The sequence below is a fragment of the Plecotus auritus genome, assembly GCF_963455305.1.
Source record: "Plecotus auritus genome assembly, chromosome: X".
NCBI classification, from domain to species: domain Eukaryota; kingdom Metazoa; phylum Chordata; class Mammalia; order Chiroptera; family Vespertilionidae; genus Plecotus; species Plecotus auritus.
This window is the reverse complement of record NC_137784.1, coordinates 11,052,573-11,078,286: the sequence shown is the minus strand read 5'-3', so window position 1 is coordinate 11,078,286 and position 25,714 is coordinate 11,052,573. Positions and strand designations below refer to the sequence as shown.

The 25,714-nt window shown below is 39.2% G+C and overlaps 1 protein-coding gene and 1 pseudogene across 2 annotated transcripts in view; both read left to right on the top strand.

The window, feature by feature from the left end:
• SCML2 (Scm polycomb group protein like 2) overlaps window positions 1-25,714 on the top strand; it is a 76,634-nt gene that overhangs the window by 28,146 nt on the left and 22,774 nt on the right. The window contains exons 7-8 of the mRNA XM_080652667.1: window positions 12,446-12,689; window positions 24,234-24,439. Of these exons, the coding sequence (XP_080508793.1) occupies window positions 12,446-12,689; window positions 24,234-24,439 (450 nt within the window). The remainder of the gene's footprint in view (window positions 1-12,445; window positions 12,690-24,233; window positions 24,440-25,714) is intronic.
• The window catches only part of LOC308239814 (small nuclear ribonucleoprotein-associated protein N-like), a 714-nt pseudogene continuing 188 nt past the window's right edge, over window positions 25,189-25,714 (top strand). Inside the window, exon 1 of the transcript in view lies at window positions 25,189-25,714. This exon is cut by the window's right edge and continues 188 nt beyond it. The product of the transcript in view is annotated as a small nuclear ribonucleoprotein-associated protein N-like (transcript).

Genomic DNA, 25,714 nt, shown 5'->3' with positions numbered 1-25,714 from the left:
TCATCCGTAGGTGTACGATTTTTGTCCAGTCTCTTCCCGCACCCCCCACACCCCTTTCCCCCCCGAGAATTGTCAGTCCACTCCCTTTCTATGCTCCTGAGTCTGTTATATTCACCAGTTTATTCTGTTCATCATACTTTTTTATTCACTTGATTTTTAGATTCACTTGTTGATAAATATGTATTTGTTGTTCATAATTTTTATCTTTACCTTTTTCTTCTTCCTCCTCTTCTTAAAGAATACCTTTCAGCATTTCATATAATACTGGTTTGGTGTTGATGAACTCCTTTAGCTTTTTCTTATCTGTGAAGCTCTTTATCTGCCCTTCAATTCTGAATGATAGCTTTGCTGGGTAGGTTCTTGCTAGTCATCACTTCGAATATTTCTTGCCACTCCCGTCTGGCCTGCATAGTTTCTGTTGAGAAATCTGCTGACAGTCGTATGGGTGCTCCCTTGTAGGTAACTAACTGTTTTTCTCTTGCTGCTTTTAATATTCTCTCTTTGTCTTTTGATCTTGGCATTTTAATTATGATGTGTCTTGGTGTGGTCCTCTTTGGATTCCTTTTGTTTGGGGTTCTCTGCTTCCTGGACTTGTAAGTCTATTTCTTTCACCAGGTGGGGGAAGTTTTCGGTTATTATTTCTTCAAATAGGTTTTCAGTATCTTGCTCTCTCTCTTCTTCTGGCACCCCCATAATTCGGATGTTGGCATGCTTGAAGTTGTCCCAGAGATTCCTTACAATATCTTCATATTTTTGGATTCTTTTTTCTTTTTGCTTTTCTGGTTGAGTGTTTTTTGCTTCTTGGTATTTCAAATCTTTGACTGGATTCTTGCGATCCTCTAGTCTGCTGTTAGATCTCTGTATAATATTTTTTATTTCAGTCAGTGTATGCTTAATTTCTAGTTGGTCCTTTTTCATATCCTCTAGGGTCTCGCCAAATTTATCAGCCTTTTCTAGGAAATTCTTGAAAAACCTTATAACTGTGGTTTTGAACTCTATATCCAGTTGTTTGCTTTCATCCATTTCTTTCATTTGTGATCTGTTTCTTTGTCTCTGCATTTTGGCTGCTTCCTAGTGGCTTTGTGTGGTAGGTGTCCTATAGGGCCCAGTGGCTCAGTCTCCCCAGTTACCTGAGGTGGACACTCTTGTTGCACCCCTTTGTGGGCTGTGTGCACAGTCTTGTTGTAGTTAAGTCTTGATTGTTGTTGGTATCACTGGGAGGAATTGACCTCCAGGCCAATTGGCTGTGAGAATCAGCTGTGGCTACACTGGGAGAACTTTTGTGCTGGAGACACCCTTATGAGGCAAGACTTGCAAAAGCCTCTGTGCTCAGCTTAGATGGGGCAGAGTCTCAGGGCAGAGCAGACAGCATTGGTTTCCCATCAGCCCTGCCCTAATAGGCCCCTGTGTCTCAGTGTCCTGTGGTAATTGCTGCAAGCACCTCTGAGAGAAAGCCGCCCTCGAGTTCTGCCCGCTGCCAGACTGACCAGTTTCTCCCTGAATGAGTCTGGGTCCCCAGAGTCTCACCTGGAATTGGAGTTCAGTGCAGTCAGGAGCTTTTGTCTCCCTCCCGCTTGAGAAAGCCAGCTGCGTACTCAGTTGCCCGCCCTCTCCGCGTGCACACCTTGGTACCTCTGCCTCCTGCAGTTCCTCTGAGTCTCAGTGTGCATTTCTCTTTCCTTCTAGTTGTAGAATTTCCACTCACCCAGCCTTCCTGTGGTTCTGGATGATGTCCGTTCTGTCTTTTTGTTGTAGTTTTGAAATTGTTGTGTGAGGCAGCAGTTTAGGTGTTTACCTATGCCGCCATCTTGGTTTCTCTCCAGTATTCTCTTTCTTGACCTTAGATATGAAAGGGATGTTCTACTGGAAGCAGATGTTCATTGCTGTTTTTTATTTACTTTCAGAAGTGAAGCTTCCCCCTCACTTAGTTATGTTCGTCATCCCTTTGATATTGAAGAAAATGATGATGGGCCAATAAAACCACTTGAAGGTTACTCAGAGAGATTTGTTTTTAGAAGTAAAAGAATGTTAAACACATTGTTATAAGGAAATACTTGTAATATAACAAAGGGAAAATTCCAAAACTAGTTTATGCTCTTGAGAAATTGTTGAAAGAGTACACTATTTTAGCAAACAATGAATAAAAGCCAAGTTTTAGTTAAATTATGGGTCAAATATTTCTTTCTCAACTGTTGTCCTAATTGTTTTCTTAGTCACTTAAATTTTATTACAACTATTCATATCAAGAATCATAAACATTGATTGTAGTTTTTAAAAATTTTTGAAGAAGATTAAGGACATAAGGATGTGACACATTAATTAATATGACTCCTGCACCCTGGCCAGTGTGGCTCAGTTGATTGGGCATTGTCCCGTGCACTGGGAGGTTGCTGGTTTGATTCCTGGTCAAGGGCACATACCTAGGTTTGCGGGCACAATACCCAGTAGGGGGCGTGCAGGAGGCAGCCAGTCCATGTTGAGCTTTCACATCGATGTTTCTCTCCCTTTTTCTCTAAAAATCAATAAATCTCTCTTTAAAAAATATGACTCCTGCATTGCAAAAAATTGTTTTGAGTGCAGCTTTGAGCAGCATGAGTACTAAAAGTGGGCTGCCTTACAAGGAAAGAAAACAGGCAAATGCTGCAAGCCCTTTGGGCAATATGTAAAGTATATGTAAGAATAGCTAATAACAGGAGATGTTTAGCAGTAAGTGTTTTTGGTTGTTAATCCTCACATGAGAATATTTTTTCCATTGATTTTTTAGAGTAGAAGGGAGGGAAGTGGAGAGAGAGAAACATCAATGTAATAGAGACACATCAATTAGTTGCTTCCTACATGCACCCTGATTGGGAATGGGGATTGAACCTGCAACCCAGGGATGTGCCCTTGACTGGGAATTGAACCCTAGATCCTTTGGTGTGCGGACTGACACTCTAACCACTTAGCAACACCTTAAGGGCTAGCAGTAGTTTTTATTAAACACCTATTAGCTTGGGTTGTGGCTTTAGAAAAGCCACTGAATCTATTTACATATCCAATTGTTTTATCTAGTCACAAGCCACTTGACGTACACATTATGTTTTTCATTTAAAAAATATTTTATTGATTTCAGAGAGGAAGGGAGAGGGAGAAAGAGATAGAAACATCAATGATGAAAAAAAAATCATCAATCAGCTGCCTCCTGCATATCCCACACTGGGAATCGAGCCCGCACCTGGGCATGTGCCCTGACTGGGAATTGAACTGTGACCTCATGGTTCATAGGTTGATGCTCAACCACTGACCTACATCAGCTGGGCTCATTTTAAAAATTATAAAAGTAGTTCATGTTTGTGTGGGGGCAAAAAATCAAACTATACATTTAGCTAGAATGAAAAATGAGTATCACTTTATCTTGTCAATTCCTCTATTCCACTCTTCTCTCCATATTGAAGTTTTGTGTTCTTCCAGACCCTTTTCTGTACATTCACAAATATATATGTGCTCTTATTTTTTTTTAACAAATTGGAATATATTGTTCTGTGATTTAGTTTTTCCCCTAAATTATGTATAGTTTGGAAATCTTTCCATTTCATTTCATATATACTTCAGGTAATCTTCTGTGGTATGGATTACCATAATTGATTTAATCTCTGCCTAAGGATGGATATTTAGGTTCTCTCCATATTCTTGTTTAAATCATCTGCAGTGAACATTCTTGCATAGAGCTTTTTATATAAGTGTGAATAGCTACGTTTTTAGAAATAGAATTGCTGGTTCAAGGGGAATGTATGCTTTAAGTGTTGATATATACTATTAAATTGTATTCCAAAAGGGTGTTCCAAGCTATGCTCCACTACTAGTGTATGGGTCTGTTTGTATTTGCACATCTTCACTAACATTGAATATTATCAATCTTTTAAAATTTTGTTAATCTTTTTTGGGAGTTGGGAATAAGGATGGTATCCCTTTGTTATAATTTGCATTGAGATTTTAAAATGTGTTTAATGGCCTTTTATTATTCTGTAAATTGCCTGATTATTGCCTTTTCCTGTTTTTCTATTGGATTTCTTTTCTTACTCTTACTGATTTGTGGGTACTCTTCCTCCTTGACAGTCCCTGGATAGCCAATCCTATCTAATAAAAGAGTAATATGCAAATTGACCATCACTCCAACACACAAGATGGCTGCCCCCATGTGGACACCATATGGCCGCCACAAGATGGCTAGCAGGGGAGGGCAGTTGGGAGGGACCAGGCCTGCAAGGGAGGGCATTTGGGGGCGATCAAGCCTGCAGGGGAGGGCAGTTAGGGGTGACCAGGCCGACAGAGGAGGGAAGTTGGGGGTGAACAGGCCTGCAGGGGAGAGCAGTTGGGGGGGGACCAGGCCTGCAGAGGAGGGCAGTTAGGGGTTATCAGGCCTGCAGGGGAGGGCAGTTAGGGGCAAACAGGCTGGCAGGGGAGCAGTTAGGCATCAATCAGGCTGGTAGGGGAGTGGTTAGCGGGTGATCAGGCTGTCAGGCAGAAGTGGTTAGGGGCAATCAGGAAGGCAGGCAGGCGAGCAGTTGGGAGCCAGCAGTCCTGGATTGTGAGAGGGATGTCCTACTGCCCGTTTAGGCCCAATCCTACTGGGATCGGGCCTAAACGGGCAGTTGGACATCCCTCAAGGGATCCCAGATTGGAGAGCGTGCAGGCTGGGCTGAGGGACACCCCCCTTCCCCATGCATGAATTTCATGCACCGGGCCTCTAGTGAATTATAAAGGCCCATCCACTTAGCTTCCTAATTATTTCTTTGTTGTGTCTTTTCTTTCTCACTTTACCACCATTGCCTCTCTTACAAGATTTCCTCTTGCCTAGACTGTTCAGTCATATGACTGCCTCTGTTCTTTACCTTTCCACACAAGTGCTAGAAATACCTGACACAGAAGCCTTACCACATCATTCCCCTACCTGAAACTCTTTTGAAGTTGCCAGTTGTACTCAGGATGAAGTATAAGTTTGTTAATATGGCCTTTAAGGTACCTATGATCTGGTTTATGGCTGCCACTGCTTGCTTTGGATTTTACGTTCTAAATTGCTTATAATAGCCTATTGATACTATATTTCTTTTCAGAGCTGGTTATCTCTGATTTAAGTCCTGTTTTTCTTTTAAGATTTAAATTAGGTATAAAATCCTTCAGGATACCTTTCCTAATTCCTCCTCTCCATTTTTATTATTCTGTAGCACTTTGTGCATATCTCAGTCTTTGTAGGTATTGGGTTATATCATATTTTCACTGTCCCTTGCTTCCTAGACTGAGTTCCTTTAGAACAGTTAACATGTCTTTGTATTCTCAGTGCCTCTTATTGGTCCTAGTACATACTTATTTGTTAAATGAATGAAGAAAGGTTGGGAAGTACAGAAAGATGAGTAAATATAGAGGGAGAAGATGACGTTTTTGTTTTAGATATTTTGGGATGCCTCTGGGAAATTTAAGAAAGGATGATTGCCACCAGACTGTTAGAAATAAAGTGTTTAGAACTTAGAAACAAGGTTTTGCTTGGGTACGTGGATTTGGGAGTTTTTAGTTTAAATGATAGTGATGGAAGCCACGAGCATGAATGAGCTAGTTCAGAATTTATAGAAGAAAGGCGCATCATTGTTAGAACCTTGAGAAATGCCCACTCACCTTTATAATGTATAAGCACTCATATTAGGTACTTAGAGGTCAATTAAGGGGAAAGCTGATTCCTTACTATTCAGTAGATAGGAAGTTCATCAGTTACATTAGTAAGAACTAAAGACCAGGTGAACAGTACCCTTAGATATAGTTAAATTTGTAATTGTGGGGGCAGAATATTGATAGAGTTCATTGCTGATGGCATCAGTTTCTTACTCTGTGAAATAGGAAACTGACAAAGGTTGGAGGGGAGGATTCATACATAGACTGAATGTGAATGTCTATTGTGTTTTAACACTGAGGTAGAGCTTATTCTCTGGTTGGGGAGAATGTCAGTTAACAAATAAAATAATAAACATATAATGAGGATGTATAATTAGTCTTTTGAGTTTGCCGACCTCTGGGATAGGGGCTTAATCACAAGCAACAACAATAGCCTGTAATTATTGGAATCGAGAGTCTAGGGCAGTGGTTGGCAAACTCATTAGTCAATGGAGCGGCAAACCACGAGCTGCGGTTTGCTGACCACTGGCTAGGGTAACATGGCTATTTTGGAGGGTTCAGCTAAAGATGAAGACTAAATATGTGTGGCACTACATGTACTAAGCATGTGGGACTTTTCTTCAGCAGTGCTCAGCCACTAAGAATATATAGGTAAAATGGATATTATATTGAACTAAGATTTGGAGATAACAGAGCAAGCACAAGGCGATAAGTTGGTTTTGGGTGCTGAGAAGAAAGTGGTGACGGGATGCTCTGTAACCTGGAATTGAAAAGGTGTGATAGAATGTTAGAGTGTTTGGTCCTCTTTTTTAATCTATATCAGTGGCTCTCAGCTGGGAAGGGGAGCGATTTGCTCTCAAGGAACATTGGCAATATCTGGGGACAATTTTGGTTGTTATAACTTTGTGTAGGGGTACCACCTGTATCTAGTGGGTATAGACCAGGGATGCTGCTAAACATCCTACAGTGCACAGGACAGCCCCCACAACAGAATGTTCTGGCCTCAAATGCCGTAAGTGCCAAGGTTGAGAAACTCTGATCTTTATGAATTTCTTGGTGACCTCATCTAATGTCTGTCTTTAAATACACTTTATATGCAGATGACTTTTAAATTTGTGTTTCCATTCTAGACCTTTTGCTCCTAACTCAGATTTGTATATCCAGCCTACCTACTCTCTATCTCCACTTGAATGTCTAATATATATCTCAAACTGCTCCTCTTGTAGCCTTTCCCATCTCAGGGAGTAGCAACTATCCTTCTAGTTCCTCAGGCCAGAAACTTTGGTGATTATTTCTTTCACACACTGTATCCAGTTCATAAGGAAATCCTATCGGCTCGACCTTCAAAATATATTCAAAATACAACCACTTCTTGACATCTCCATTGTTATCAGACTGGTACAAGCTACTTTTATCTCTCTCCTGGATTACTGCAGTAGCCTCCTCAGTGGTTTCTTTATTTATAACCTTAGAGTTGGTAGTCAGCACAGCAACCAGAATATTCCTTTGAAAAAAAGGAGAGATTATATCAGTCCTTTGCTCAAAACCATCCAGGAGCTCTCCCATTTTACTCCAATAAAAGCCAGAGTTCTTATAGTTGCCTCTACCACTCTACATAATATGACCCTTTATTCTCTCTCTGACCTGGTTTCCTACTGCTCTCATACTTGCAGACTACATTTTAGCCATACTTGCTTCTTTGTTGTTTTCGAACATTTCAGACACATCTCCTGCTTTAGGCCCTGGCTGTTCTCTTTGCCTGGGACACTTTTCCTCTAGATAGCTGCATGGTTAATAATCACCTCTTTTCGGGTTTCTGCTTACTATCACCTTCTGTATGAAGGTTGTCCTGATCACCCTATTTGAAATCACACAATCCCTCCTATACAATGTTCTTTGGATCTCCCTTATACTTCTCTATTCTCTTTTTTTTTGTATAGCACTTATTTCTAACATAGAATATATTTTACTTACTTTATCATGGTTTCTTATCTTTCTCTTTACTAGCACCACAAGGGTGGGGTTTTTGTTTGTTTTGCTAGTTAATATATATCAAGAACCTTCAGTAATGTCTGGCATGTAGTAGTCACTCAGTAAATATTTGTAAATGAATAAATGAAGGTGAAAGGACTAGAATTTTTGATGAGGTCAAAGAAATAGTTGATTAAAAGTAAGGAAGTAGAAGTTAAGGATAGGAGTTTGTGGTCAGGGGTAGACTCTGGGAATACAGCTTTAAACAAAAGAGTAAAAAATATACCTTTCCTGCCCTTATAAAGCTTACCTTCTAGCTAGGGAAATGTATAACAAACCATGCTAAATAAAGTATGCATATATTATATTTCATAGTTATATATACACTAAGGATAAGGGAGGGTGACATTTTAGATAGATTAGTCAGGAAAGTGTTGCTAAGAAGGTGCCATTTGAGTGAATATCTAAAGAAAGGAAGAGAATGAACCATGAGGTTATAAGAGTAAGAATATTTCAGGCAGAGGAGTAATGCAGGTAATGCTGAGATTGGCTTCAGAGTTGGTGGGATTTGGGAAAAAATATCCTTTAAGGAGAACCATATTGTAGGTAAGTGAGGAAGGAGGTTAAAAATGCATTCTTTACTGCCACCTTCTTGAACAGAATCATTTTTTATCACAGTAAAAGAAAAGACAATGACCCCTTGCTTATTTTACTATTGCTTCTGCAAATTATATGTTTATGTTAGGAAGTCATTCAAGAACTGATGTTGACAAAGCATATTTTTTAAAATCATTTAAAAGCAACATCATTACCTTTCATGGACAGCAGAGGGAACCATTTTGCTAATTATCTAAATCTGGAGGTACCTTATTTTGAGATAAAACCCTTTCATTTACTATATTATGCAAAAGGAGCAGTTTCCTTTTTCAAAAGTAAAGATTTGTGCCCTAGCCAGTGTGGCTCAGTTTGTTGGGCATTGTTCTGTGCACTGAAAGGTTGCTGGTTCGATTCCTGGTCAGGGCACATGCCTGAGTTGTGGGCTTGATCTCTGGTGGGGGGCATGCAGGAGGCAGTCGATGACTATTTGCTCTCACATTGATGTTTCTCTCTCTCTCCCTCTCCCTTCCTCTGTCTCTAAAAGTCAATTAAAAAAATAAAAAAAAGATTTGTTTTCTTTCAGAGTCTGTTAATATTTGTTTGTATGGGTATACTGATGTAAGTAAATTTGATAAGTAAGTAAATTTATAAAATTTAGAAGAATTAATAAATAGTATGAAAATCTTTGGAGAATAAATAGCAGAAAAGTGTGTACTGCCATTTGAACTTAATTTGCTTTGCTACAGAAAGTCTTTCTCTTATTCTGTCATGACATTTTAAGGTCCTGGTATCCTTATGTGTGCCTTGAATGTTTCCTGCATTCTGTGAATGTCCGGCACAAATTTATCAACTACCAAGGTTATCTTTTGTTAAATATGCCCTCCTTTACCTCATATATGGTAACAGAATTGATCTTCAGTGGCAATATGTAAATCTTGTTTTTTATCAGTTGTTTCGTTATTAAATGCTAGAGGCCCGGTGCATGAAATTCATGCACTGGTGGTGGGGAGGGTGGGTCCCTCAGCCTGGCCTGTGCCCTCTCTCAGTCTGGGACCCCTCGAGGGATCAGGCCTAAGCTGGCAGTTGGACAACCCTCTCACAATCTGGGATCCCTTGCTCCTTACCCCTGGCCTGCTCGCTCCTTACTGCTCGGCTAACTGCTCTTTAGTGGCAGACTCCTTACCACTCGGCTCGCTGCTCCTTAGCACTGCCGCGAAGGCGGGAGAGGCTCTCGCCACCACCACTGCGCTCGCCAGCTGTGAGCCCGGCTTCTGGCTGAGCAGCGCTGTCCCTGTGGGAGTGCACTGACCACCAGGGGCAGTTCCTACATTGAGCATCTGCCCCCTGATGGTCAGTGTGCATCATAGTGACCAGTCGTTCTGGTTATTCCACCATAACGATGGCTTAGGCTTTTATTATATAGACTAGAGGCCCAGTGCATGAAATTCGTGCATGGGGGGGTGTGTCCCTCAGCCCAGCCTGCACCCTCTCCACTCTGCGACCCCTCGAGGGATGTCCGACTGCCCGTTTAGGCCCGATCCTATCGGGACCGGGCCTAAACGGGCAGTCGGACATCCCTCTCACAATCCAGGACTGCTGGCTCCCAACTGCTCACCTGCCTGCCTTCCTGATTGCCCCTAACCGCTTCTGCCTGCCAGCCTGATCACCCCCTAACCACTCCCCTGCCAGCCTGATTGATGCCTAACTGCTCTCCTGCCAGCCTGTTTGCCCTAACTACCCTCCCCTGCAGTCCTGGTTACCCCTAACTGCCCTCCCCTGCAGGCCTGGTCCCCCCCAACTGCTCTCCCCTGCAGGCCTGGTCCCCCCCAACTGCCTTTCCCTGCAGGCCTGGTCGCCCCCAACTACCCTCCTCTGCCAGCCTGGTCACCCCTAACTGCCCTCCCCTGCAGGCTTGATTGCCCCCAACTGCCCTCCCTTGCAGGCCTGGTCCCTCCCAACTGCCCTCCCCTGCTGGCCTGATCACCCACAACTGTCCTTCCTTGCAGACCTGGTCCCTCCCAACTACCCTCCCCTCCTGGCCATCTTGCGGTGGCCATCTTGTGTACACATGGGGGCAGCCATCTTGTGTGTTGGAGTGACGATCAATTTGCATATTATTTTATTAGGATTAGATAGGATAGAGGCCTGGTGCACGGGTGGGGGCCGGCTGGTTTGCCCTTAAGGGTATCCCAGATCAGGTTGGGGGTTCCCTTGGGGTGTGGGATGGCCTGGGCGAGGGGCCTGTGGTGGTTTGCAGGCTGGCCACGCCCCCTCGTGACCCAAGCGGAGGCCCTGGTATCTGGGATTTATTTATCTTCTATAATTGAAACTTTGTAGCCTTCAGCTGAGGCCAAGGCAGGCCTGGGCAGGCGGATAGCTTGGCTTCCTCCATTGCTGAGGAAACCCAAGCCTCCTGCTCTCTCCTGCTGCAGCCATATTGGTTGGGTTAATTTGCATACTTGCTCCTGATTGGCTGGTGGGCATGGCTTGTGGGTGTAGCAGAAGTACGGTCAATTTGCATATTACTCTTTTATTAGATAGGATTTTGATATTTGCTCAAGCTAATTATTGTTCTGCTGACTTTCAGGGTAGTTTTAAAGAATCAAATTAAGAGTGTGTAATTAAAAGGATGTTGAAGGCTAATAATTAAGGAATTTTCAAATTGCAAGGGTGTAAAGGATAACAGTGGAAAAATATGGATAATGAGATGGGTTTAAAGAGGCATTTAAAAAAGGGACCAACCTGCCAGATGTGTTTCTTAAATTATATCTTGGTGAAAGAATTAATTGGGAGCTTGTTTACTGTTCTTTAGGTGATTCCTTGGTTTGTTCACTTTTTTTTTTAACTGCTTGCTGTTGGGTCCTGTGCTGGAAATAACATCAATAAGATGTAGTACCTGTTTTGAGAATCCATTCATCTCCTAGAGGAGTGAACACATTCCAACAGTAGTTTCACAATTGAAGGCAAGAGTGCCTCTGAGGTGGGCCTAGGAGTGGGCAGGAGTTGGTCAGGGAAGCCTTAAGAGACCAAGAAAACTGGGATTTGTAAGTGGATGAGTTGGAGTTGGCCAGGCAGATGATGGGGTAGGGTGTTGCAAGGAGTTGGTTGCCTAGGTTTAAAATCTAGCTCTGATACTATGGTGTATTCTTAGGCAGTTGTGCATAAGTTTTATCACCTGTAAAATGATAATAATTTCACTGACTTCATAGGGTATTGTGAGAATTAAATTAATATATAGAAAACAGTGTCTTGTCATATACTAACTAATTGAAGGTTAGCTTTTAATGTTAGTTTTGTAGAGATCTAGAGGGTAGAATTGGCAGGTTGTGGTCTTTGAATGTGAGTTTTAATGGAAAAGGATGCCTTCAGGGCAGTGATTCTCAGCCATGAAAGGACATTAGAATCACCTGGGGAATTAAAAGGTGCTGATGCCTGGGCCCCACCCAAGACCAGTTTAATACTTTCTGTTGTGGTGTGGCCATCAAGTGAGTCTAATGTTCAGTTGGACTGAGAACCACTGGTCTAGGATTATTTCCGGGCTTCTGGCTTGGATGACTAGGGAGCTGATGGTGCCATTTACTGGATAAAATGCAAATTGAAAGAAAAGATATTGCTTTCAACATAGCACTTGGGCTTTCTAAGAATCCTGCTAGCATTTGCATGCTTTAACTTTTGAAACTAAGGCATACTTTTTTAAGTATTCTGGATTGGATATCATATATATGATATATATGACTTTCATGTTCTTGTGTCTGCCTTCTCTATAGATTTACCACCTATAATTTTTATATTTATTGATTTGTTTGACTCCCTCTTTTAAACTTTCTTGTTGATTGCTTTTTCACTTTGCCCCCACGCAGCCCCTAATCCTATTACTACCACCACTAGAATTTAAGCTCTACCAGAACAGGTATCTTTGATACTTTTGTTTACCAGTGAATCCTGAATTCTTGGTACATAGTGTACAATATATATTTCTTGAATGAATGAGTAAATGAATGTCTGAATTACTGTCAGGCTGGTTTTGTTTCCTTCCAGGTTCTTGGCTCTGCTCCAGAGTAAGTGGGATATTGTAGAGCAGAGCTGCAGACAGATTTGTAAGAACTGTTTTCTTCCTGTATTTTAATTGATATGCATAGAACTCAATTTTTGGTTGCTACAGGTTGTAAGAATCAGTTGAGCAAATGCTTCTTAATACATCTTAACAATGAAAACTTTTAAAATGTTTTGATAGGAACCACCAAAGCCACCTCTGAATAACTTTAAAGTGGGGATGAAACTAGAAGCTGTAGACAAAAAGAACCCGGATATGATATGCCCTGCAACTGTTGGAGGTGTTAGAGGAGACGAAGTTCATATCACATTTGATGGTTGGAGTGGAGCTTTTGATTACTGGTGCAAATACTATTGCCGAGATATTTTCCCAGTTGGGTGGTGTCATCTGGCAGGAGATGTATTGCAACCACCAGGAGCCTATGGTAAGATAATAAGTAACTACATCTTTTATTTTATTGAAATTATATATAACTGCTATTGGCATTGAGGTTAGCAATTCATACCCACTGGAGCCACAGGCAGAACAAGGAGGGCACTGTCCAGGATTTAGAACTGGAGATAAAAGAAGACTGTGATTAGAATTCTTGAGGGCCAATCTAGTATAGTCTGAATTGACAGTTTACACTGGAGATATGGGCAAAGATGGAGCTATTCTTGGACCATTGAAGCCTTGCTGCTATAAGCACTTTGGGGTATTCAGTTTCCTTTATAGTTGATATTAATCTTAAAATTACACATGGTATTCCATTGTTTATATCTAGAAGATAGAATTTAAAAGGTTGGGCATAACAATTATTACATACATGTTTTACATGATTTTGGTCATTTTACAATTAAATTGATACTTTGATAGTCTTAAAACATACACATCAGTGAACATTTCGACCCTATAGAAGCCATCATAAATTAGTATGTTATTTTAGTCATGGGTTTATCAGTTGTGTGCTGTGTTTCATAAGTTGAATACTATGATTTTCTGAATATTTTCTTTCAGAGAAAAGTCATAAAAACATTGGACTTTTTTGGTGACTCTTCCAAGGGCGTAGACATGCCTAACCTGGTTTTCTGAGAATGGAATAGCTGCTGAAATTTAAGAGGGGTCCATGCACATAACCCATTCATTGGCCTTAGTTAAATATAAACTTATTAGTGGAATCAAATGTAAACATACTTAAAATTTACCTCACTAAATTTATTTATACCAGAAAAGAGAAAAATGGATGTAGAAAATTAGTAGGTAAGCTGTGTGGAGGAGGGCAGTAGAGTTAAGCGTATGTAGCCGTATTACATTAGTCCTTTCTTATCTGTAGGGAATATGTTCCAGAACCCCCAGTGGATATCTAAAACCTTGGATATTGCCAAACTCTATATATTCTATGTTTTTTTTCCTATACATACATATACTTTCTGGCTTCTCTTTGGCATATCTGATTTGCCAGCATCACTACTTTTGCATTTTGGGGATATTAAATAGAATAAGGGTGACTTGAACACAAGCACTGTGGTACCATGGCAGTCAATCTGATAACTGAGATGGCTACTAAGTGACTAATGGTGGGTAGTGTATATAGCATGGAGATGCTGGACAAGGTGATGATTCATGTCCTGGTTGTGTAGGAGTAGGATGATGTGAGATTTTATCATACTACGTAGTATGGCATATGATTTAAAACATATGAATTGTTTATCTTTGGAATTTTCTATTTAATATTTTTGGGTTGGAGTTGACCATGTGTAATTGAAGCCATGGAAAGCAAACCACAGATAAGGGGGGAATTTTTTGTAATTTGGGACTTTAATACAATACTACATACCGTGATGTTCTTTTTATTAGGCACCTCTTACCAGTTTCTTATTGCCATAATTTTAGGAAGCAGACATTAATGATTGATTTTTGTAAAATTTAGTATGATACAGATCTATATGCATGTAATACTAAGATAAATGAGGCATAGTCTCTGTCCTCAAGAAGTTTGCTTTCTATTGGGAAAGGGATGAATGGAGGAATAGATTTAAAAAGATGATACAGAATTAAAAATGTAAAAATAGAGATGTATGCTAGATATGAAGTTGGTTCAAAGATACCCAGTCTGTTTAGGCTGGAGGAAAAGTGGTTGGTTAAAGAAAAGCTTCGCAAAAAGACACATGATAAGACTATTAAGAGAGGAGAAAAAGTTTGTCAAGGAGATAAAGGTAGAGTAGAATTACACAGTTTATCTTGAAAACTGGTGAGTTCAGTTTGTGACACAGTGACCTTGAAATATGTGGCTACAAATGCTATTGTCCTCCAGTATCTGGTCTCCCTTTTTTTCTTAGTAATACAAGTTGGTTGCCTAACATAAAGACTACATTTACAGCCTCTCTAGCAATTAGATGTGATCATTAGATTAAGTCCTGGTCAATGGAATAACAGTACAGGTAGTGTGTTCTACTTCCAGAAGGTGTATTACAGAGAGATGAATGTACCCATCTCCTCTTCCTTCCTCCTGCTTTATCCTGCTGCTAGAGATGTGGTTGTTTTGGGTAGAGCTCCGTCTCAGACCATGAAATGGGGACCATATTCTAGGCATAGTGGAGTGGAAAGTAGAAAGGAGTCAGAGTCTCTGTGAACTTTGTGGAGCAACATTTTTATACTAGCCTGTTCCAGACTATTATCTGAGAGAAATAAACTTCTATGTTATATAAACCTCTATTCTTTTAGGTTTTTCTGTTATTGTTAGCTGAACTGAATCCTAACTGATTCAGGGTAGCTTTAGGACGTCCAGATGGACATGTCCATTGGAGAGCTTCATATGCAGGTATGAAGCCTAAAAAGGATAGATATTGCTTGAAAAAGCAGGTTTTGGAGTCTTCATGTTCATAAAAAAATATTCTTTGTGTCAGGTACGATTATAGGTGCTGGCAGAGGGAAGGGTGGCAACTTATACATCCTATCGATAGCTGTAAGTAGTGGAAATTTGGGGTGTAATTTTAATTGTGCATGTGTAACAGATGGAGGTAGAAGAGGACCAGTGACAGGATTTCCTGGGTCAATATTTATATTTTTAAATATATTTTTATTGATTTCAGAGAGGAAAGGAGAGGGAGAGAGAATCACTGATCATTTGCCTCCTGCACATACCAAACTGGGGATCAAGCCCGCAGCCCAGGCATGTGCCCCCACAGGGAATTGAACTGCGACCTCCTGGTTCATAGCCACGCAGGCCAGGGCCTGGGTCAACATTTAAAACAGTAATTCTCACACTTGAATCACCTGGGGGAGCTTGTAACAAGGCTAATGTCCTGGAACTCATATCCACGGGTTCTGAACCAGTAGGTCCGGAGTGAAGCTCAGGTGTTTCCACTGCACATGGTTAGAGGCCCAAACTTTGAGAAATACAAAAATGAGATGAGTAGAAAATAGAAGCCAATTTAGGACACTGAGAAAAGTATACATAAATGTAAGAAAGTAAATAGATTGGTCCCCCCAACAAGAGAGGAAAGTCTTTAAGGAGTAAGTATACAATACTATCAAATGCAGCATAAAAGTCAAGAGAGCTCATTAGTGGTCTTAAGTAAAAGTGTGTTTAGTAGACTTCTTTGAAAAACCAGATTTTAGAGAGTTGAGTAAATAGAAGATGCAGAGCGTTTTTAAAAAATGTGGTTTCACCAGTACTTTCTGAGATCTGCCTGCTCTGTTCTTTACCCCACTAGACATTGCACCAGTTAAAGTAAAAATTAGAAACCTTTAAATGGTCTTTAAAAACATACAGAAATATTAAATATATTTACTTGAATATTAAATAATTTAAGGCCTTAAGAGTTAGATAATTTAAAAAGCTATAAATAATAAATTCAATATCATAAATTAAAAATATTTATTTTTTGTTAATTTTGAATATTCTTGAACCCATTAGAAATGTATGTTTTTCAACCTTTATATAATTGCTTTTTCAACATTAGTTTTAGGATATATCACTTAAAACTTTTTCAAATAATTAATGACTAAAGACAATTAATTCACTTACATGATTTCTTAAAGAAATGTAGTGGGGCATCCATGAATGCCACTTGATTTGACTTTACATTAAAAACTACTTATTTAAGCTTTACTGGTTATGTGTTTAAGAATAGTAATAAAGCCGAAACCGGTTTGGCTCAGTGGATAGAGCGTCGGCCTGCGGACTGAAGGGTCCCGGGTTCGATTCTGGTCAAGGCCATGTACCTTGGTTGCTGGCACATCCCCAGTGGGAGGTGTGCAGGAGGCAGCTGATCGATGTTTCTCTCTCATCGATGTTTCTAGCTCTCTATCCCTCTCCCTTCCTCTCTGTAAAAATATCAATAAAATATATATAAAAACATCGATCAGCTGCCTCCTGCACACCTCCCACTGGGGATGTGCCAGCAACCAAGGTACATGGCCTTGACCGGAATCGAACCCGGGACCCTTCAGTCCGCAGGCCGACGCTCTATCCACTGAGCCAAACCGGTTTTGGCAATAAAATATATTTTTAAAAAAAGAATAGTAATAAAGTTTAATTTACTATAAAACTTTTTTTAAATAAAAATTTCCTCCCTGTGCTAACACTTCTATAGTCAGAAACAGCCAAGTTCTATCAGGCTAATAATCATCGGTAGAAAAATCCAGAGAAGCATGCCTTGGATAGAAAATTCAGCAATCTGTGTGGCTTTTTCTCTCTCTTGTTTATTTAGGTTTTCCTTTCTTGGTTCTTGTTATGACCCTACAATCTTTCAAGGCCCTTTGCTTCTGGTTGGTGCTGTCACAGCTCACCAGATTTATTCTGGAGACCAATACAGGGTGAGGAGGAGGAAAGATGTGTGCTGCTGTGTCCTTGGCAACTTAAAGAAGGCTGAGTCAAGTAAACTAAAACAGGTCCCATTGTAGATTGTCTTCGTGAAGAATTTAGTTGATCTTGCTGTTTTGTTTCAACTTGTCCCCTTTTTGTATTTTATATCTTAGTTCTCCCTTAAAAAATGATATTTAGGAATGCCCTGCAAGCCCTTCTTTTGTTTCCAGCATATAGTTAGAGGAATTACAGCCAGTCATGTCATTCAAGTCCAAATATTTATTAATACAGGAAGGAACAAAACTTAGAATCCAGCAACTTAGAATCAGAACTGGGACTACCATAATTTTAAAGGCGAATTAAAAAAAATCTTTTCTTTTTTACTATTTTTATTTGGGTAAATTTATAAACAAATAAGTTGCTATTATGTTTCTATAATTTTATTTATTGATCTTTTTATTTTTTTTGTTTTAGTTTATTTCTTTAAAAATTTTCTTTCTATAATTTTATTTATGAACACAGTAAATGTAGGTTTTTTTATCATTTGAGAAATTCAGAAGCAGATAATTTTTGTTGTTGACTCTATTACAGATGTCCCCCAGTTCACCTCCTTTGCCTCTCCCACCCTGCCCCCGCTTCCCCATGACCATTATTGTCTGTGTCCATGTGCTATGAGAAGCAGAGTATTTAAAAAAACAAAACTGTCCCAGCATTATTTTTTCTACTATTGTGGGATATTAACAATTTTAAGAACTAAATTGCTACATTTTAAACCATTCTGCCTGGCTTTAAAGGTACTTAAATGCTTTTAAAGTTAAGTATATAAATTAAACTTTTGAACACAATGGTTTTATTTAACTTAGTTTCAGGTTTATGCATCATTGATTGTAAATGAATGAACCACACTGGTGTGAAGTGTCTGTCATCTTATAGCTTAATTCTTTAAACAGTTATGACCATACAGACCAGTAAGGAGGGCAGCAAACTTCCAGATGCTTTGAGTATAAAGTTGCAGAATCCCAAGGGTATAGAGGAATTCTTCTGGTCCAAAGGGAACTGTGGAGGAGGGAAAAACGTACTATCAGGAAGGTGTAGCCAAGCATTCCTGAGTAGTGGCACCATAGGCCATCAGTGACCATCTTAAGTCTTCTTGATTAAATCCTTCATTTTATTGAGTCCCTCAATACCCCCCTCGCCAATAATATATATTAGATTTATTTTGTTGCTAATTCAGACATACGTTTTATGAATATGAACTGTTTTCAAAAATTTTAAAATAGATTTAAATGTAATTATCTTGGGCACTGTTTGCTTCTTTGAATGCTGGTTTATTTTATTTTATGTATGTGTGCAAGTGTGTGTATGATTCATTTTTTTAATTAAAATTTTATGGGAGTAGGCTTTAAAATCTAGACTTTTCATCTTTCTTGAAAGTTAACTAGTCAGTTTATATAGTAGTCTTATTTTGTAAAGCGCTTCCTATGTAATATTTTTTGAGCTGATTCAAAGTTAGTCTTTTGAGAAATATTTGAAAGCCTCCATTGAGAAACAAGAAGTAGTTTTACTCACCACCCCCACTTCATTCTTATTAAAAAAAGCACACACACAAAAACACCCCCAGAAATTATGGCTGTTTTTGCTCGTTGTTCAGATTTGTGCGGAGGAGTATGTGGCGTCTGTATCTTGTACTTCTCTAAATTTAAAAATGATGATTTTATAGTTTTTAGTACATATGTTTACTAACTTTTCCCCCTTTAAAAAATATGATTGGTGTATGTTCAGTAAAAACCACATAAAGCAGCACTTTCCCTTTCTATGTTATAGTGGGATAAAAGTAACAGAAGTACTTTTAAGTAAGGATGTCAAAAGCTCAAGGTGTGTCAGTCCCACTAGAAAGCTCAGTAAACACTAAAATATTTGTTTAAATTTTTACTGTCAATATAGCTTAAAATATACTTAGCTTATTTAATAATCTTCTTGGTTGGTCTACATGAAGTAGTTCGAAATGCTATCAACCCAAATTATTCACTCAAGGGCCATGAAATTTAAAACAGCTGATATTTTCTTTTTCATGGGTACAGCTTGCAATAAATGTTTTGCTTGTGCTAATGAGACAGCTATTATGATGCAAAGAAGTATCTTAACAAAACAAATGCCCTTTTTCTGTTTTAAGTGTTTCAGCTAAATATTTCAATAATTGCGAGCAGAACTTGGAGCTTCTTTCTTGTTTCTGTTCTATGATATATTTTAACAAGTTCTCTTGAGACTATTAAAATGTCTTGGTTTTTATGACATGTGGTCCAGCAGGGGTAACTTTGTCTACAGAGGCAATGAGTTGGCAGTTAGATTTTGCATGTCTTCTCATTTCTTTCCAAATTCTCTGACCCAGGGTAACCTTTGGTTCCTCTGTGAAGGCAGTAGTGAAGGAAGTTTGAACAGGTGACTGATGATCAGTGCCTATAGGGTCCACAGACAATATGTGAATTACTTTAGCAGTCCTCTTAGTCCCCTCCTCCCACTCCCACCCCCTTAAACCAACAAATGCAAATAGCTTCATCCCCATTTGCTAGAAATTCAGGCTTACTCAGGCAACATGGGCTTTGTTGTTGACTTGCTTTCTTCAGAAAGGCAGTTTTATTCCTGGTAAAGGAGGAGGCCCATGAGTGGAACCTAAATCACCTTTATGGTAAGTGCAGCAACAATTTGTTTCTCTGGAATATTTCCAAAGGTGGGATTACCCTCAAAGTTTCTTTATATTGTAGTTGAAGTGTGGTTAAAGAAATTCATTGTCTGCTTTGTTAGCTTTTGTATATTAAACATCCCAGTCATTTCTGTTATCTCAAAAACCCTGTTTTATTCTAAATATTACTTATTAATTTGTTAGCACTATTATTTGATTAGTCACTTTTAAAAATGGTTTTATGATACAAGGGAAAAGTCAGTCTGATTATTTCAACCATAAAAATGGTTTAAATAAAAAAGGAACAACCCGATTGTAAGTTAGATTTGATCATTTAAATCTATAGTTTGTAATGAAAAGTGTTGCCAATTTTTTTTCTGTAGCTTTGAGGAATATGACATAATTTTCACGGAAATTACATGAGACTTAGTAAAAATATGTTTATGATACAGTAATGTGGATACCATATTTTACCAAGTAAATATTGTGTCAGTACATTTACTGTATTTTGTGGAAAGTACAGCAGTGATTGCTATGATTGTTTTTAATAGCATAATGGAAATCACTCTATAGAAGTCATTCAATAAGAAAAATGTTGTGGTTTAAAAATTGAATGGCTTTTAAAGGCTTAGGTGATAGGAATTGACCTGAAACAACTGAAGTTGCTTCTTTTCATGTGAACATTTTTTTCTGAAAATATTAAAGGTTTTGGAAATGGTCATCTTCTTTAATAATATTATTGTGACCAAAATCTTGGTTCTTTTGAAGTGAGCAGCTATGAGGAGGAATTGTGGGGGAAAAAATAGGTCTTCATGGGAAGCACCCTCATGAAGCTGAAGGGAGTAGTGTACAAAGCATCTATGATTGGCAAGTAGAAAACAAGTATATTTAAAAACACTTTTAAATTAAAGCCCTTCTAAATTCTAACTGATTTCTAGCTTGTTTCTTTATTTTTATGATTTCCTTTCTAGGCTGAATACTTATGAGATAAAATTATATAACAGGATAAGAAAACCATGTAACTTCTACTAAATTCGATTTTCTTATTTTAATTTAGCATGTATGCCAAGAAAAGAGGCACTGTCATTTAGGTATGGAGATAAAGAACTTAGCTGGACTTTTGCGTTTTAAGTTAGAGAGTTATCCTTTAACCTTTTAATTGTGTTTGGGAATTTCTTTCCTGTAACATTTTTACAACTTTTCAATAACCATAAGATAGAATATTCTGTTGAAATTAAGGTATGTTTTATAAGGTGTATGAAGAGTTTTTTTTCTCTTTTTAAAATGTATTTATTTTAGCTCTCCATGCCCTGTTTTGAAAAGGGTGAGAGGGAGTGGCTTGAAGCTTCAGATCCTTTCAGTATATTTGATTTTGGTTTAGTTGTCCAGACATCATCTTTTTAAAGCTGCTAGAAAAGACATGGCACCACTTCCCAAATTGGGATGTTCTATGAGACCCCAAAGGCAGATCTTTACTTTTTCAAGTGAATGAGTTATTTATTTCTCTGTGGGAGTTACCTTTTATTATATGCTCGAGGTATTTTTAATTCTGTAAAACTGTGGTTCTTGGTACTGAGAGGGAAACCTACATGGGTCATCATGGAGACTCAGAAAGGACGATGGGGGAGCTTAGGTAACAGGCTGGACTTATTCACACTATTGGACTCTGACCATATTGACCAAACCATCTCTGCTTAGTAAATGAGCAGGGAACTGTGCAGGTTAGAATAGGTAACTTGGTGCAAGGTCCCAGGGGATTAAAAGATGAAAAGGCAAGTCTCATTTTCATAGAAACTGGTACAGCTACTACTATAAATTAGAGACCTTGTTTTCCTTTGTAACTTTTCTAGTCTTTTCCATTCTTTCCCTTGTAGTGATTAGTTGAAAAACATATCTTTTTTAAATGAAGGTGGGCTTAAAAAGGACTTTTATGCTTGTTTTGGGCACAGTAGGAAAGTGAGAAGGTGAAAAAGCAGTATTGTAGAGTATGTGATGATAAAAGGAAAAGTGATAGGCAGAGACCTGTGCAAGGCAAGACTGAGGTGTGGGCAGTGTCTGACCAGGACAGAGAGTGCCCCTGCTACTATGAATGGAATATTGTGTACAGGTCTCTGATAGTCAACTGCTTACGCAGCAGAGATGCTTTTATGATTATGTTCTGCTCAGTCAGCTTGGACCAGAACTGTGGAGATGAATGGGTTGTCAAGAAGTAAAGATTTAGCCCAGTGGGTGTGGCTCAGTGGTTGAGCATTGACCTATGAACCATTCAATTCCTGGTCAGGGCACATGCCCGGGTTGCAGGCATGATCCCTAGCAGGGTGGATTTTATAGTCATCAATGATATTCTAATGTTCTAAAGCAGGAGTTGGCAAATTACAACCCAAGGGCCACTTCCAGCCTGTGAGCTAAGAATGGTTTTTATATTCATAAAGGGTTTAAAAAGACAAGCAAACAAAGAAATGAAAAAGAATATGTAACAGAGACTGTATATGGCCTTTATAGCCTAAAATATTTACTATCTGGTCCTTTACAGAAGAAGATTGCTGACCCTTCTATAGCTGAGGCCCAGAGAAAACAAATGCCAGTGTGATTTAGATGTAGGAGCTGACTTGCTGGACGTTGTCAGAGATTAAGGGGTAATAAAGTAAATGATACTAGTTAGAGGATATTGGTGGAGGTGGACAGTTGGGTGCAGGTTGATAGGGAGTAAAGTAAAGCCAGAAGAAAGCTAAAAGATAGGGCTGAAATTGACAGGACTTGTGGCTATATCTCAAAGAGAATGAAAATCATGCTTAGTTCCTGGCCGGGTGGTTCAGTTGGTTGGAGCATTGTCCCGTACACCAAAAGGTTGCAGGTTCAATCCCCAGTCCGGTGTATAAAGGAGGCAACCAATCGATGTTTCTCTCTCACATTGATGTCTCTCTCGCTCTCACTCTCGCTCTATTTCTCTTTATCTCCATTTCTCTCTGTCTAAAATAAACATATCCTCCAATGAGGATAAAAAAGGGAATAAAAGCATGGTCAGTTGGTATGAAGCAAAGATGACAAGTAAGGATATTGGAGATATAGAAAGCAGGCACAGTTGGTTATCTTGGAGATAGAAGAGTTCCAGAAATTGCTAAGTATAACCATTTTAGGGAGGGGCTGAAATATCCAATGATGAGGTTAGGATAATGAAGTGTGAGAAATATGATGGTTAGATTACTGATGATGATGACAGGGAGACTGTGTACGAAGACATAATGTGAATTGATTACTGAAGAAAGTGGAAGTGAGAGTGGAGAATGAGGTAGATGATGGTAAAGAAGTAAGAAGAGACTGTTGTAAGTAGATTAATTACTCTAAATTGGGGTAAGGGGGAATGATGGTGACAATTAAGTGGTTCTCCATTTGCTCTGGCACCCAAGAGAAGAATTTTCCCTCTCCTTGACATGTTAGGTGATAGAAGGTAGATAAAAAGGCTGCAGGGAAGATGTGGTATTCTTCATCGAAGGTCAGTCAGACATACACTTAGTCCTTGAATATGGGAGGAGCAAAGTGGTAGATTGGTTTTCAAGTTGTAAAATGAAGCTCTCAAAATAAAAGTAGTTGATTTTTGCATAGATGTATAAATGTTTTATTTATATAACTCATCCTATAAAAAATTTTTTGTTTGACATTAGTACTTCTTATTGTGTGTAAAATTCATTTTTTGTAATGAAGTTATTAAAGTATAATCCTAAAAATATATATTTAATTGTGAACCTAGACTAAAGTAACATGGCAAGTAATTGTCCTGCAGTGTGTCTTGTAAAACTGTATGGAGTGTTTCCTGCAGTGTGTCTTGTAAAACTGTATGCGGTATTTGTGAGCCATTTGAAATATTAAAACAGTTTGGGTTGGGCAACCAAGTAACTAGTAGATATAAATCACTTGGGCTTGATAGTGGTCCTTCTATGACAATGTTAATGTGGCATCTATATTGTAGTATATGAAGCTTTGTTATTGGACATACATATACGAAGGTAATGTGCCTTAGCCATTAAAAATCAAATGCAGAGGACTCCCCTGGCTCCTGAAAGATAAAGAGGAGCCATTGGTAGCTGCTTTATGTTCTTCTGTATTGATGGGCAAAGTGATTCCTGCATACAGCATAATTAGTAGCATAATTGCATAGTATTTTATGAAGGAGGAACTCTTTTCTATGCTAAGAGCTAAAAATATGAGAAGCAGATAAAAGGTAAATAGTTAGAAATTTTCACTGCACTAAATTTAAAGTTATTGGCTCCTCTTATAAAAGCCTCTTTACTTTTTTTCTGGAGAATTAGATTATTTCCTGATAATAAATCCTAAATACCTAAAACTTCATTTTAAATCATACCTTTATTTTAAGTGGTTTTCAATGATTAACTTTTGGAATGTTTTTAAATATTAATTTATGTTTATTTTGAGTAGTAAAAAGACAATACCTTAATTATGTCATTTAATTTTATTTTTGTGTTGTGTTTTCCCCCACTCAGTTATTACAAAGAATACAGGTAAAAGACAGTCTTCCCTTTCCAAAGCAACCCAGAAGTCAATGCAGTCTGCAAAGAAAACTGCTGTAGCACAACCAACACAGCAGACCAAGAAGTCAGGACGGGCTAAACCACCTGGACGTCCTCCAGCCCCCAAGAAGGAAAGTTCTGCTAAAAATGTTACACCAAAGAAAAAAGTCCCAAAAAAGGTTAGTTGTGTCTTCTACTAATTTGTATTATAGGTCTTTGTAGTGCCTTATTATTTATAACATATAGTTTAGGATTTACTAAGAGTATGATGAAGCCCTTTAAGAGTTTACTAAGAACACACACACACACACACACACACACACACACACACACACACGGCTCTTTACGGCCTACATAGCCATTGAAATTGATATTTCTTTTCTTGGGGAAAAGTAAAACTTTGAATAGTGTTTGACCTCTTCAAAACACATTGAGATTAGCTGGCACTGCAGCTGTGAGTCCAGCGCAGAGCGGAGTGGCCACGGCAGATACCTGATACTGTGTTCTGAGGAGTGGCCATTGGTGGGATGGAATGGTCCAGAGACCGTTTACACTGAGATGGACTACGGATCAGCATGTACCAGAGGTGGAAGTCCAATTCAAACATAAGAGGACAAATGTAGAGGCTGTCCTCTATTGAACAACCGAGAGTGCCATCTCAGCAGCAGCAAGTGCCTGTGTGGACTTTGAGGCGGAACTGAGGCAGGCATTCTTAGCTAACACAACAGGAGGTGGTTAAAGCAGTCTTGGAACATTCCAGGTAGATGATTCCAAGCAAAAATCCAGGCTCCACCTACTGTTTGAAGCTTCTGCCCCCAGCTTGCATTGTTTGTAGCAGAATCTGCATCATACCTCTTTGTAGCCTACCCTTTGGTCTTAAGGATCCTGAAACTTTACTGTAGACATTTGATTTGGTGGAACAGCAATCATGACTGTGGGAAAGACCAGCAAAATGCTGCAGAACATCGACTATAGAATGAATTGTATCCTTCAAGATGGCCAAATCTTCATTGGCACCTTTAAGGCTTTAGACAAAAACATATGGACTTGATCCTCTGTGATTGTGATTAATTCAGGAAGATCAAGCCAAAAAATGTGAAGCAGCCAGAATGTGAAGAAAAGCGGGTTTGGGGTCTAGTGTTGCTGCATGGGGAGAACTTGGTTTCCATGAGTGTGGAGGTACCTCCCTCCAAAGATACTGGCATTGCTCGAGTGCCACTTGTTGGAGCTGCAGGAGGCTCTGGAGTTGGCAGGGCCACTGGCAGAGGAGTACCAGCTGGTGTTCCAATTCCTCAGGCTCCTGCTGGATTACCAGGCTCTGTCTAAGGGGTTGGGAGACCATCCCAACAGGTAATGACTCCACATGGAAGAGACACTGTAGCAGCTGCTGCAGTTGCAGCCACTTCCGGCATTGCTGGAGTCCCAACTCAGTACCCACCAGTCAGGGGACTCCC